The 14,904-nt window shown below is 38.3% G+C and overlaps 1 protein-coding gene across 6 annotated transcripts in view; it reads right to left on the reverse strand.

Moving 5' to 3' along the window:
• RBMS3 (RNA binding motif single stranded interacting protein 3) overlaps nucleotides 1–14,904 on the reverse strand; it is a 708,653-nt gene that overhangs the window by 65,724 nt on the left and 628,025 nt on the right. For all 6 annotated transcript variants that reach the window (XM_088051401.1, XM_088051399.1, XM_088051425.1 and 3 more), the window contains 3 exons: nucleotides 14,520–14,566; nucleotides 7,296–7,392; nucleotides 4,675–4,725 (listed from right to left, as the gene is read on the reverse strand). In XM_088051401.1, coding sequence (XP_087907527.1) covers nucleotides 4,675–4,725; nucleotides 7,296–7,392; nucleotides 14,520–14,566 — 195 coding nt within the window. The remainder of the gene's footprint in view (nucleotides 1–4,674; nucleotides 4,726–7,295; nucleotides 7,393–14,519; nucleotides 14,567–14,904) is intronic.

Consider the following 14,904-nt stretch of genomic DNA (forward strand, 5'->3'; position numbering starts at 1 on the left):
AGGTAGAGAAAGCCATCTTGGGAGAGGGATGTGGATTGGAGCACAAGGAACTTTTTTGTTCCAGACTGTAGGAATCAAAACACTGAAACTGCTGTGGTATTTTGGGTATTATCCAAAACAGCAGAGCCGCTAGTGAGAAAATGAAAACTGATCCATTTCAGTTGAACAATTTGTACCTTTTATGCTACTACAGTCATGCACAACAATCAAGAGGCAAGAATCTGGACTCCTTAGCCTTGCTTCTCACCAAACTAGAAGTTTTACACTGCTTATGAAATAAGACATGTTTTTGTTGATGCGTTTAATGACAGACGGATTACATTCAGATGATTACATTCAGCCATGGGCCACAGGAAGGATGACAGAAAAATATAATAAGGGTGTTTGTTAAGACATTGACCTTTCTAGAAGGACTGAAAGGGCTTGAGAAACTTCCAGAACAGAAGTTCTACCCAACATACTTTATCATATCCAATGGTAGATTTTTCCATATGCTGCTCTGCTTCCATCCTTCCTACCTCCACTGGCATACTTCTTCTCCAGCTATTATGTAGAAACTATTCCAGACTGACAAGAATATCTATCTGTGCATACCCAGTGATTACTTACGGTCACACAGTTTTACTTGCAAATAAAAGAGGGTAAGTGTAAAACCAGTGTGTACGTTGAGTATTAGGGTAGTGCATTTCTGTTGGTTCACTGAAAAAAATTGACTTTAAGGAGGAAGAGGACATGCATTTTCTGTAATAAAGATTTGAATCAAAATGTTTTGAACAAGTGCCCTTATCAGTAAAAATGAGATTGGTGTACAAGTGGATTGACATGTAAACATGATTTTTAAAGTATCCCCATAACTGTCAAACAGCCTTCAGGGACAACAGGAAAAACACAATAATATGGCAAATGTTATAAGTCTCCAGAATAACTCTTATCCCATTTATGTTTTGATTCTGTCATCACTATCCATCTATCGTTATCCTGAGGCAGTAATGAAATACAAGACTTGTTTCAAACACAGAAGAGTAAGCACTGTACTTTGAAAGATATGGTTTAGATTAGCTAAACTGAGCCTGGGCTACCAGCAGTACATTAAATGTTTTGCCAATTTTAATCCAAGCTCACACTGCTATAACTCTTTTGGAGCTCATCTTCCATTAAAACTGTGGAGAGTGACCAGGGCACATGGCAAAGCAATGAAACTGCCAAATTTTAGGTATTCTTTCTTTGACACAGTGAAATCAATATTATGAAAAGTGGTGAAAGTTTAATTCACAAAGGGTGCGTTTTTCAAAAGTGTCTGAGTCACACATAAACCTGCAGGTAGATTTTTCATCATGTCCACATGATTCAGCAATTTCCAAAACCCTGAAAGTTCTGTAAGCATTAAGATGTGAGAAGTTTTCGTGTATGACCCTACTATGCCAGCAGAAGTTTATTTTCAATACTATTTATTCAGAAATAGCAATGCTACCTCAACCTGTATGATATATTTTTTCCATGGCTCTTGGAGTAAGACCAGCAAAAATCACTGATAACGAAAAACAAAACCCCTTTAAAAATTGTGTCTGCCATTGTTTATTAGCAACACCCTACAGTATCAGTTCTATACCTGCAGAGTCCTTGACTGTTCATCTGACTTTCTCATTTTAGGACAAAAATACTCTGACCATTATTTTCTTAGAAATTTTGGTTGTTTTCTGTTTTTAAGGGTACCACAGAAGCAAGAAGGCAAACAAGGCTGAGAAGGGAAACCAGTATACACAAATATTTTCCAGTTAATATATATGTAATTTTTGTTTGTTAGGGTTAGAAGTTTATCTGGTTGTAGTTACAAAGCTACAGAAGGAATTGGAGATACAATCTTTTACTATAGTGGGCTTTTCAATCCACCAAGTAAATGGATGCAGAATGCACACATGCACACATCAGGAAAATGTGGCTGAAATCAATATACAAAGGGAAATAAAAGAGAAAAATGTCTGGCAGGCCAACCTACTGCAGGGAATATCATTGAAGAAAGAGCTTTGTATTTGCTGTACAGGGAGGCAGGTGGGAAGGGAGATGAGATGGGCAGGCAGAGGAGGGACAGGCAGACACAGGATGGTAGCACTGTGCAGCACAGCTCTTCCCTCCTGTCAGCAAGCCTGCCAAGCTGGGAAAATTCTGCCCTGTCTGTGCACAGCACACTGAGTGAGAAACCTCTACAGCACGGTTCTGCCTTTTTGTCATGAGGGATACTATGTGATGTTAAATTATACATAAATATCAAGTAGGACTTTCTGTCAGAAATGAAAAGCTAATCATCCAGTAACATGATTTAGTGGATACTTATAATCCAAACAAAGAATTAACCACCACTGTTTGAGCAATTCAAACTGTGCTTTCTGTATGAGTTCATCTCTACTGACAAAGAATAATAGAGGCTTAACAAAATGTTCTCCTTCCTGGGGCAAGGGGAATGTAATATTTATCTGCAGTGGTGTCCAGGGGGACATCACATGCCACAATCAATCAGCTCATAAAATATTATGAAGCAAAGTGGTGGCGATTTAGATAATAACATGGAAAACTAGATTACAAGAAGAAATAAAAAGCTAACCAAATTAGAAAGTTCCCAGTTTAATCAGCTCACAGGATTACCAAAACTCACATCCTTAATTCTGCAAACTTTCTTGTAATCTTGTCTTTATTTTTTTTTTTTTTTAGCTATGGAGGTGCCTAGAATAGAGTCTATAGTCAGGCATGAAAGTACAGAAGCTTAAAATGAACACAGATACTTCATTTCCGTTCAAAACAGACCATTAATTCTGAAGTCTCCAGTATTCTCTGTGTGGTAATGCTCTGACAAGTTTTCAGACATTTCTAATAAAGAATTTGTCTCTGAATGAAAACTGGGGAATGGTAGTTCTCCCTTTACATAGTAATGCTTCTTAGTTACTAAATGCCTCATGTCGTTTTAAGAACATAATCTTTGGAAACATAGGGGAAAAATCTTTCAGTGAAGAGACCAGGATTGCTACAGAAAACACAAGGAAGTAACCCACAACAGCAATGAGACTGGAACAGAAATGCTACATCACTTATCTGCTGTCCCTCTGCTTTTCCACCTAGAGTCACACTGCCTTTTTTTGACTCTCTGGTTGACAATGAACACCAATTTAACTCAGCATTTTGAGGGTGCCACTCACTATATAAGACAGTTTTCTCTTCATGTCCATACTAAGGGGTAAATACATTCAAGTACCTCATCATAATACCTCTCCTAGTAGTGCAGAAAAATGCTTTGCTCAATATTGCCAAATAAAACTCAAACACATATACACACAAAATCTGGAACTGGTGAAGTGTTTAGGTTTTTCTTTTAGAAAGGGAGTCTTTCTGCAAGGATTGGAGATTCTTTGGCTTCCACAAGTCTCATAACTCATCATATACACACATCTAAGACTTCTTGTGGTCTGCTATTAAATCCAAATATTAGAATACAGGACTGATGTTAACTGTGAGCTTGTTCAATAAATTTAATCTCCATACAAGGAATAGAGCAACAGCTTTACTCCACTGAGATGGAAAGTGCCCCCAGGGACTGCAGAAATGAGCAGCAGTAGGAACTGGGTGCCCAGTGCACCACACTATGGTCCCTGCCTTGTGAGAGAACTGAAGAACTTTCCTCCAAAGAGCTGAGGGGTATGGAAAGGGGGCTACAAACTGGGATGACAGACTTGTGCAAGTAAACAGATATGTAATGTAATTATACCTATGTTGCTGTAGAGCTAACTCTCACCAGAAGTTATACTAATGTGAAGTCAAAATATTTAAACAAAAATATGAGTAACAAAGAAACCTAAGCCATAGACTTTCATTCTAATTTTACTCTTCTTGTATAAATCAATGTATTGATGATTATGTGGAACATATATTTAAATTTTGATTAATGACACTGTCAAGTGGATGTATACCTGAAAAACTCACCAAAGGTAGAAATGTAACTAAAATGACCTGTCTGTAGTAGAATTCAGTACGGTGTTTTCTCCTGGTATACTCTTAATACTCAGGCAAAGTGCATCAAAACTCTTCTGAGTGGTAGACAAAAAAATCAGTTGCACTACTTCTAATGAATGTTGCTTAAAATATAATGCAGCTTTAAGTAGTTATAAATTGATAAAGATGAGTCAGGAAAAAAAAAAATAAGAGTTGACTGGTTAAATCATAAAGCAGATTCAGATTTGGTAGAGGCTCTCCAAGACAGTTGTGCTTCACCCTTTTCCACTATGCTGAAATGCATTACTGAGGCACTGAGATTCCTTGATATAAAACTGCACAGGATGTTTCTGATGGATAAACATATAAGGGAATGGTCATGTGTTGATCCTGGCAATTCAAAGTAGGCAGGAATTCGGTTATCTTGCAGTCCCTGAAGCCGAGCTTCAGAAGCAACACTTCAGAACTTGTTACTGTCTTACAATCAATGCAATTAGATAACAGATCACCCATCCTCCCCTTTTGTCTAAATCAATTGGTGCTCCTTAAGGAAACAGAAACTTAACAGCAGAGGACTCTGGTCATGGGGAGCAGCTGGCTGCTCTTACATGACCCAGGACTTTAATGTGGCTGGACAAGCAGAGCAAGGCTACAATGGAAGCACTTTTAGCCAGATATAACCAAGTATCCACTTACTGTTGGTTGCATAACATATGGCGGATGAGGCATCCATGAAGTACTCTGGACCTGCACATCAAATACTTTTAATTAGCATAGAAAATTTAAAACTTAAAGATTTACTTCAAAATATTACTTAAGTCCTATAACTCAACACAAAATTAATTTATGCTTTGTAAAGTTATTGACAAAGGAAAAAGCTTTCAAATTTCATTTGATAATGTTTTCCACCAAAGTCAGAAGTCTGAGTGATTGCACCCCTCCTATAAATCACAACATTTTATCTCATAAAGAAGTCTTCAATATTCCACGTTGTTCTGTTTTTTCATTTGCATTGTTTGCTTTCATCCATCAATATAATCATGAACATGTCATCCAACCGACAGTGCAGGAGACATAAAATGCCCAAAGTTTATTTTCAAGAGTATCTGTATGAACTTTTAAAGGTATAACATTTTCAGAGATCCCAGAATGACTTGTTCTGTTTCCAGTAAGAACTGCAGATCTAATTCAGAGTTTTTGAAAATTAATTCTAATTGAAAGCTTTCACAGCAAAGCTGGCTTAAGAAGCCTTTCCCTCCAGGATCATTCTTACTTTGAGCATCCTGGGGTCTATTCCCACCAGAACTCCATATGCATCACCAAAGACTTGCTTTGTTGTTCTGCCTTATGACTGGCATGGAACATATTTCAAGGATATGAAAATTTTACTAAGAATTAAACACATTATAGAGTGTTTGCATCATTTGTGGTGGCATCTCTGATCTGTAACTCCCTTTTTTGCTATGTGTGAATGGTCCACATGCTATCATAACTCGGGCTCAGCCCCAAGAATTGTGTATTTTAGTTTCCTTTTGCATCAGTCTGGGCACCACAACACACAAGTACACAAAAATGTAGCTGTGCTAGTGCCATCAGAGGACACTACCATCAGAGGACATTTCACTTGCTGTCACAGAGATGGGTGTGCAGCATCTCAGACTGAGCACGACCAGGAATAAACAAGGAGAAAGCTACAAGGTCCCACTTTTCCAGATGCCCTGTGCTTTTGTTCATGAAGTGTTGGGAATTAATTGTATAACAGTGTGTTCCAACATTTGTATATGTTTATCAAAGTCTATTTTTTGTTGAAAAGCAAGTTCAGCAAAACATCTTTAGAACCAAAGCCAGCACACCCACATGTGAACACACCTCTACTACAACACCTTCTGCTGTGAATCCCTGTGAATGAGCTAAAACGCACTAGAGCTGCCACAGATTGCTGCTGCTCATTGCTCCCACTCTTGCACCACTGCAGTTCTGTCACTGTGCCAGGGAAAATGTCTTTGGGCTTACACTGCAAGCTATCTAGGGAAAATGATACGGGTTAAAAAAAAATAAAAAAATGTATGGTTTTGGTGCAAATGCATGAAACCACAAACTGATGCAATGGTTCAAACCAGAATGGGAAAAGGGGGAGCAACTGTGAGCTGTGGAGCAGTGATGAAAGTAAGTGGGTGGGTGGCCTGAACTCAGTGGCCTGAAAGGGAAGTAGCATGGCTCTTAAGCCAGCTTTGCTACCGAGAAAATTGCGTGTGAGCTGCACTTGTGTGTCTCTGGCATTGACTCTTCTTTGGTGCTGCCATTACTGAAATTTACTGAATTTACCTCATCAAAACAACTTTTGTTTGGCAAGTGCTACATAGCCATTTAAAATAAAATAAAAACAAAAGTCAAAGAGAATTACAAGAATCATTTATCTTTGAGGATCAAGTTTAAAATAGAGTAAGTCCCCAGAATTACCTGTAAGCAGTACCATACCATCTGCAACACCCCAGCCCCAACAAAAACACCCTAACATTGAAAACAACCCACCATGCAGCTTTGAAAATTTGGGTAGCATATTTCAGGTAAGACTCAGGGTTGGAAAAGTACTGATGGCACAGGAGAGAAATAACTAAAGCTGCAAAATGTATAGTCACTGACCAGCTTCTGTGAAGTGGTAAGCTCCCAGACAATGGCTAATAATAAAAATATACAATCTGGTTTTGACTTCCATCTCAGAAAGCCAAAACAAGACAATAATTTCCCAGTGGAGATTTGAGAGGGATATGCTGAAGAGAGAAATTCTGAATGACATGCCATGTAGCAGACTAAAGAATGATTTGAGGATACTTATCCTCAAGTAATTTGCTTTGTCAGGGATTATTGGATAAAACCGAGTACTTTTAAAGGGTGCAGTTACTGGAAAAATTACAGCTGGGGTCAAAAGATCAAAGTATAATGCAGTCATCATAAATTATTAAAAAAAAAACTTAAAAAAATTTTGGCTAATGAAGGGAAGCCAAAATGAGGAAACAGTTCAATATGAATGATAAGCTTCTGGTGTTGTCAATTGGAAATTAAGCAAAATGTTGTTTATCAGAGAAGCTGATTGAAATTAAGAATTACAGTGGCTTTCATTACTGCTGTAAAGAATGCAGGAAACACTTAAGACTCTACCGAATGATACCTGAATATTACTAGAGAGCCCTTTGTTTTCAGTGTGACTCAAGAGTGCAAGCACTCACACAATTTTCTGTGGTATACACTCTGCCTTCATCCACATCCAAAACATAATTAACTGGGAAACACAGTAGACAAGTGCACATCTGACGTACCTGATATGTAGAGACAGGGGAAGCAGCAATGAATGGCGTGATTGATGTCTGTGGAATCATGCGGTTTGTTGGAATACTGTACGGTGAGGAATAAAATCTGCAAACAAAGAACAAAAGCGAGATTTTTTTGAACCTTTTGACTACTTCAGCTCTGACTAAATAATTCACTGCCTCCCGGGCAAAGACAAAAAGAGTCTACCCGGGTAATTATGTCCATCTATTTCCAAAACCACAATAAAAAAGATGTGATGGCTCCATTGAGAAGATCTTGAAAATGGAAAGGAGGAAGAATATTTACACAAAGCATATTTTTTTTCACTTCAACTAGCACAAATATAGAAATTCACAATACAAAAAGCAATTATCTGAAATGCAAGGACAGCTGATTTTCCTGGGTGCTAGCTAGTGAAAGGAAATTTCTTACACGATAAGGAAGAAGACATTACTGATTTCATTTTTACACTGGGTACTGTTTTCTTTTCATATCCTAGTGCTTCAGTGCTGAGAATAACACATTCTACATACATGCCTGAATTATTTTATTAAGGGGTGGCTACAAAAACTCTGGCTGAAATTTTCATATTCATCTAGACAGAGAGCAAAACCCCCTTTTTCTGGTGAAATATATCAGGAATTATGAGGCTAAATGCCCCAGGCAGCACTGAAAATCTCTGATTCAGTTGGTTTTACTTCCACTGGTGCATGCTATGAACAGAAGCTGCACCATCTCTTGCTTGATAGTAATAAATGCTATATTCTTTCTCCTTCCCTGTGGGTTAATGATTATTGATAAAATTATCACTTGAAAAAAATCATCACTACTGCTGGATTGTGTTAGTACTTAATATGTGTGTGCTTGTAAAGATTTTTGCATTTTCTCTTTTTGCAGTTTTAACTGTAAGCCAGAACAACATAATTGCTTAAAAAAAAAAACATGTTTGTGGTTTTACAGTTGTCTAAATGCCTATATTTTGGACTCAGAGAGAAACATTCATGTGCAGTGTTCTTTTGTACTATTTAAAACCTCATATAGCTCCTTCTCATATAGGATGCAGCAGTAAATAACAGAAGATTCTGCACAGTGGATTGCATTCCCTGTCTTTTTACATTTTTTTCCCCCCTACTTTGAGGCAATCAACAGTAGCTTTCCATGAGAGCTATGCAACAACAACAAAAAAATCATTACTGGTGTTTAAACAAGTGCTCTATTTCCTGATCACCCTGGCACCACAGATTTAGTACTAATCAGTCTAGTTCAGACTGGATGCACTCATTCTGGATGCAGGCTCAAATAACCATCGACTTCAACCAATAGCCTTGGAAAAACAGGCTGCTCTCTCTGAACGTTGGGCAGAAACATTCAAAGTTAGGAGGGGAGAGGGAGACAGAGAAGCAATCATTTGTTCTTTCTATTCCAAATCAGATTTTAAAATGCCAAAAGCAGCAGGTGGCATATGAGTGATTTTTTGTTTAATAGAAATATAATGCTATTTTAGGACCATTTATCTGCCCTCACAATGCTCGCACTGAGACTATTTTAAAATTGTGCCTTTGCCCAATTTTATATATATCCTATTATGAGAATTTAGAGGCATTTGTATCCCCATACTTTCACCAAATATTAAGTTCACAATACATCGAGGGAGAAGGGATTTTTACACCACTAGGCAGGTTCATCTGTGGCACTAACATGTTGCATATTATCTAATTCCTTTTACAGGGGTCTTCTCCCAGATCAATGTTAACCAGAAATCACCTGGGCTATGCTCTTGCTAAGTGGGTCAGCTACGAAATGTTGTGTGCAGCAAATGAAAATAGTCAACGTCAGACTGAAAGATTCTAGACTGTGGGTAGTGTATAGAAATACATATAAACCTCCTAAAGTGAAAGATAATAGAAGACCAAAACTCCTTTGAGAAAAACACACATTTTTGTTCATTCTTTTCTCATTCTGTTCATAAACCTGGCACTGATTCTGGGCTCGTACTCATAACCATGTATGAACCGCTCGGACAAAGACAAGTACAGGGAAGAAACGACTTTCCGTTTGGAAGTAGTGCTGACTCTTTGGAATAAACCCTCCAATAAATCCCAGCAAATACTAACAAATTTACAGAAAATGTGTGCTAAGCCAAGAATTTGACAGACAGCTTGCCATTTCAGTTTCAGCTTAGAGATGCATTTATCTGAATAGTACACAAGCCTGTAGAATACATACTCTGGTAATGTGGAAAATACAGCCCTTCCAACAGCCCTGCCAATACCATTTATCTGTCGCCTTTTGGAATGCTCTCAAATAAGCATCAAATAAAACATCCTACCAGGACACTCAGGTGTATTGGGAAAGTTCATCCACAAGGGCACCAAGGAAGAGAAAGGAACAAACTCTGGTGCTGCAAGTGACAATGCAAGAAAATCCAGTTCATATATTTAAATTCTAATAATAATAATAATAATAATAATAAAAATATCAAGCGTAACAATCTCAGTCACTGCAACAGGCTGCAAAAAGATCATTTTGCAGTCAGAAATTTCTAACATCAAGAGACAAAGGCTTGTCTTATTTCCTCAGTGCCACTGGTGGCCAAAAGGATCTAATAATGAAGGATGTGGATGTCTCTGCCGCATGTGAAGTACAGCGGTGCAGTGAGCATAGAGGTGTCCTTGCTGGGGATGGAGTCAAGCAGAGCCACCCTCAGGTATGGGATGCTCAACCAACTGCACTGCTGCAGTCATTTGCTGCCAGGGCAGAGCTCATTGACAAAGAGTGCTCAACACACTCTCACCCACGGGACACCGAGGGATCTCCCCCTAAATTCCCTTTATATACAAATTGGCTAATATCCTCATATGTCACTGGTGTAAGTGGCACGCTGGGATCTAGCAAGAGACAAGGGGAACAAAACCACAAAAACAGAGTGGCCTGTTCTGGCACAAACCCTACAGCATGACAAGATTTGCAGCTGAGGACCTTCCTATATTCAGTCTTAGGCTTTCCCTTCTTTCTTTTTTCTTTAGGAGGTGAAATGAGGTGGAAGAAGCATGTTGTAAGTTCATTCAAGGAAACACAGGACTCAGTCATCAGAATATCTGCATCAGAAAGAGGAGTGGAAAGAGATATGAATTATTCTGACTTTGACTTGTTTTAGATATATTAAATTGTGCCTCCAAGTTTCCCGGCATTAAAATGCACAGTGTACGGTGCACTAGGTATTATGAGGTTTTGTGACGTGGTTGACCTGTGAGCTCTAAGGACAGCTCTCCAGAAGGCTCAGCTGCATTTTCTGCGAATGCAGTTTGCACCCTTACATGGGTCTGTGCAGTTTTTTGCAGCTGCAAGACAGTGTTCCTGCTCCTCAGCTGCAATTGCAATGATACGAGTACCAGCATGCAGGTTGTGCATGCAGGTGGCAAGGGCAAGGCAAAATGGACATCACCCTTGTATTAAAAATAGACTTTTTCAGCATGCATAGATTCCATAAGCAAAGGGGAAACTCATCACTAGTAGGCAAAAAGATGCTCCTGGGAGTTCCTGAAGGGGTTTTATAAGGGGCTCAAAAGAACACATTTTTCAGGCATGTTAAAAAGAAGCGTATTTCCAGTACATCATCAGGCACACAGAGGCAGCACTTTAACAACAGTTTCTGTTGCTTAACAGACAAAGCACATACTCCCCTACTACACCAACCCTCCCTTCGCATTTGGGGACTGCATTATCTGCAGTGTCTGGTCACTGTTTCCTGCCAAAAAGTGGGAAAAAAAAAAATCCATATGGTTCCCACTCTATTGGGGAATGTGCAAGCTTCCAGACAGAATCTGCACAAGAGCAAGATCCTATTTGCACTGCAATAAACACCATTTGCTCATGCCTCGTGCCTGCAGGCAGTACTGAAAAAGTTAGATTCATAAATAGTATCCTGGGGCTCACATAATGTAAGAGTATTACCAAACATTATCAAGACAGCAATTTTCTATTGCAACAAGGCACACAGTCAGATGTTGGAGTTGGAAAAGACCTATCTGAATACTGAGCCCATTGGCCAGCAAATGCACCAAACTGTCCCCCAGATATGAGATACTAAACTGATTCAGTACATGGAAATCTTAGTCAAATGTCCAGGAGGATTCCAGCCTCAGGAACACTTTAAATGATCTTCCTTACAGTGCAAGTAAAAGAGCTCTATGTTCCTTGTATGAATGCATAAAACTACTAAAACAATGTTAATGCCACAAATTGAAAAATCAATAGCATATCACAACAGGCACACTACTCTCTAAAATAAAACCTGAGTACCTTTGTAAACACAATTCAGAAAAGGCTGATTATAAAACAAAGAAAAAAATAAAAAGCAGAGTGGTTGCCAAGTGAAAAGATCTTAGCTACTGAAGTGTGTGCTTACCAAATCTTCAGTACCTCATACTGCAATGCTATGGTACACTACAGGCTGGATTCTCCACTCCATTATACCAGTTTTATGCTGATGTAACTCCACTGGATGCTTAAACAGAGCTACATGGGCATAAAAACAATATAATGAAATGGAGAATCAAGCTTTACAATGTAATAGACTCAGAAGAAAATCATCTATTCCTTAGTGGGGAAAAAAATCATAGTCATTTTTAGTTAAAGCCTCTTTCACACTCTCTTTTGTTTTATTCCTGCTATAGATTTTCAAGACAAATATGCAGTTATGCGGTAATAAAAGTGATAGTACAACACCGCGAACAATAAGAACCTACCTTTTCATTTGGAAACGAGAGTCAAGATTCTTCCCTGCGGTTTGGCTATGGCCCAACTCAAAACCAAATATAATCCACACCTCTTAAGGAGCTGCAACTTTTAAATACCACCCCATGACACCTGCTGCAGAGACGTGTTTCTCTACCAGGTTCCATCATCCTCATAATGCTGTGTGGATTTAGCAATTTAGATGCATCCAAATGCATCTACCAACCCTATAAAGAGCTCTAGAGAATGCCAGCATGTGCAGTTAATCTTTCTTTTTAAATTTTGTTAGTGCTACATAACGCTTCTGAATCATCACCTTGACTTGGTATCTTTACATTTCTCATTCCCAGACTCAGTTCACTAAGTTCCACCATGGTGGCCCCAGCTGAATGCTATGAGGAAAAGGCTTTTGTTCCACTGGTCTTTGGGTGACATTGCTCCATGAAAACCTTAGTGGCTCGGCCCACATTACAGCCAAAATATTCTGGTCCCTTTTAAGCACAGGGTGGGTGTGGGCATAGATTCAGCTTTGTGCTCACTTTTCCACACTGCCCTGCCCATGAGGAAGATGCCCCTTTAAGTCTCTCACCGTGGCATGTATCTTGTGTCAGCAGGCAATGGATCACATTGACACATTCCACAAGCCAAGCATCGAGGTGCTCCCAGACTCTACTGAAATAAAACTCCTGAGCTAGATTTTCACTGTGCTTGCAAGTAAAAGAGTCTTATTTAAAGCAGAAAAAAATTAAAACTACAGGGCACGTAGAGATTACTGTGTGAATGTCTGGAGAGATAAAAAAAATTCCGTTGAACAAAAAGGGTCCCGGTGCTCCTCATGATGCTGCACACAATCAAGACCTCACCACAACAGCATTTTGAATGGTGGTTTAGTCCTGATAAAACTGAAAATATTTTGACACTTTAGAAAAAAGACATATGTCAAAGTAGTAATTAATTGTCACTCTTAGAGAGCTATCTGGTACTGTGATTTAATTTATCTCTTGCCTTAAAAACAAAAGAATATTTAAAAAACTGTAGAACTGAAATTCTCCATTGAGTACAATTTCTTTACCCAATGATCAGTGACAGCATGTTCAAGCAATTGAGTGACCAAACCACCTGAGCAGCCTGCACACCACAGGTATTCTTTGATATAAATAATGTCTGATTCTGAGATAACTTTCATAATTTCAGAAGAATTATTCTTGAATTAAAATCATATTAGTCTCCACGGATCATTCAAATGATGGTTTCCAAAACACTCACACAAGTGACATGCAGGAATTTATATGAAAAATAAAGCCAGTTGTCCACATGAAACACTGGTGGATTATGAATCAGTGATGTTTTTATTTATAGAATATAACATTTACCAGCTGAAAAGTATGACAATAGAGAAGAATGACTCATTTGGAGGTCAGAACAGGGAAACAGAAGCAGAGAATTCTGAAATCACAATTACAATCTCTCTATTCTTCTGAGTTTGGCCCCTTACTCCACTGGAGTACAACACAGGAATATCACAAGTTCTACAAAATTACTGCTTGTAAAGGAAAATTAAGCAAAATAGACTATTAATATTGATTTTTAAAAAATACTGTGAGTGTTAGGGTTTTTGTCCTAAATGCTTCAACTAGCAGCGCCCTAACATATATCTAACAAATAAGCCCATTCTTATCTGTATCAATAAATTCTCCCCTTCAGCTGGAGAACCCAGGTGGGAGCACGCATGGAATTCAATAATCATATCATACATCTCTCTGATCAAAGAGTGACTGTCAAAGGGCTGAACTTCCTGCCTCTTTTCAAATTCTTGTTAACCTAGCTGAAAAGAGAGCTAAATTTCAAGGATATCTTTTTCTAGTTTATGAAATAATTGGAAATGTAATCATGCAGGTAAATAATAAGATGATGTAATTTCACTGCTCAATTAGAGAAAAAATTGCAATTCCTCGTGTCAGCAAATGGTAGCTGAGAAATAAAGAAGAGTGTTGCTCAGAATTTTACCCTTAAATCCCATCTGCTTACACACTAATTTAAGGCTTTCTCCCTATCTGGCATTTTTATTCAGACAATGCCATGGAAGGCAGCCAGCCTGCAGAAAGAACCCCAGATGAAGTAACAGCTCTATTATTCAAAATACGTTGGAATCGTCAATGATTATTTTAACAAAAGCCAAGTCAGTAAAGGGAAACTTTACTGGTTTCCACTTCATGACAGAGAGAGATTAAAAAGATATCTACTAACATTTGCCAAATAGAGATGGAAACTATTAGGAAAAACAACTTCCCATTCAAATGGATATTGCAAGGAAGAAGGCATAAAAAGAAAAGGAAAACTAAAGAAGAACTTGACAATATAACATTATATGCTTCAGACAAAATATGACTGAGTGGATTTGCTTTTCAAAAAAGTTTCACTACAGAAAATAAAACATATGATGACATTCAAAATAACTTAAAAAAAAAACCCATAAGAAAACATGCATTTCTTACCCATTCTGTATAGCAGCTGTTGGATCGTAAGTCAAAGCCATGCCAGCCTGCACATAGTTAGGGAAGAAAAACAGATTTTTACTATTACTGCAGGAAAAGAGAAAAAAAAAAAGAAAAGAAAAATACATGAAACATATTCAAAACCAGTATGAATAAAAACTAAATGCAACTTAAATAGAAATCTAAATTCTCAAGGGAAGCTCAGATGGCCCAAAGCAGCACGGACAGATTGGGTACCTCCCCAGCCTGAGAGATCACTGAGAAACAGATCTGTTCAGTCTGTTGGTTGTCATCTTTCCATAACATCTCGGGCAAATGGTGTTTTTGTTGCACCGGTATCAATTAATAACTCCACTGAGATCAACGCCTTTACAACTGACTACTC

Source organism: Pseudopodoces humilis, chromosome 1, assembly GCF_049639895.1.
Source record: "Pseudopodoces humilis isolate 2021_Gansu_Grassland_sample_001 chromosome 1, ASM4963989v1, whole genome shotgun sequence".
Lineage (NCBI taxonomy): Eukaryota > Metazoa > Chordata > Aves > Passeriformes > Paridae > Pseudopodoces > Pseudopodoces humilis.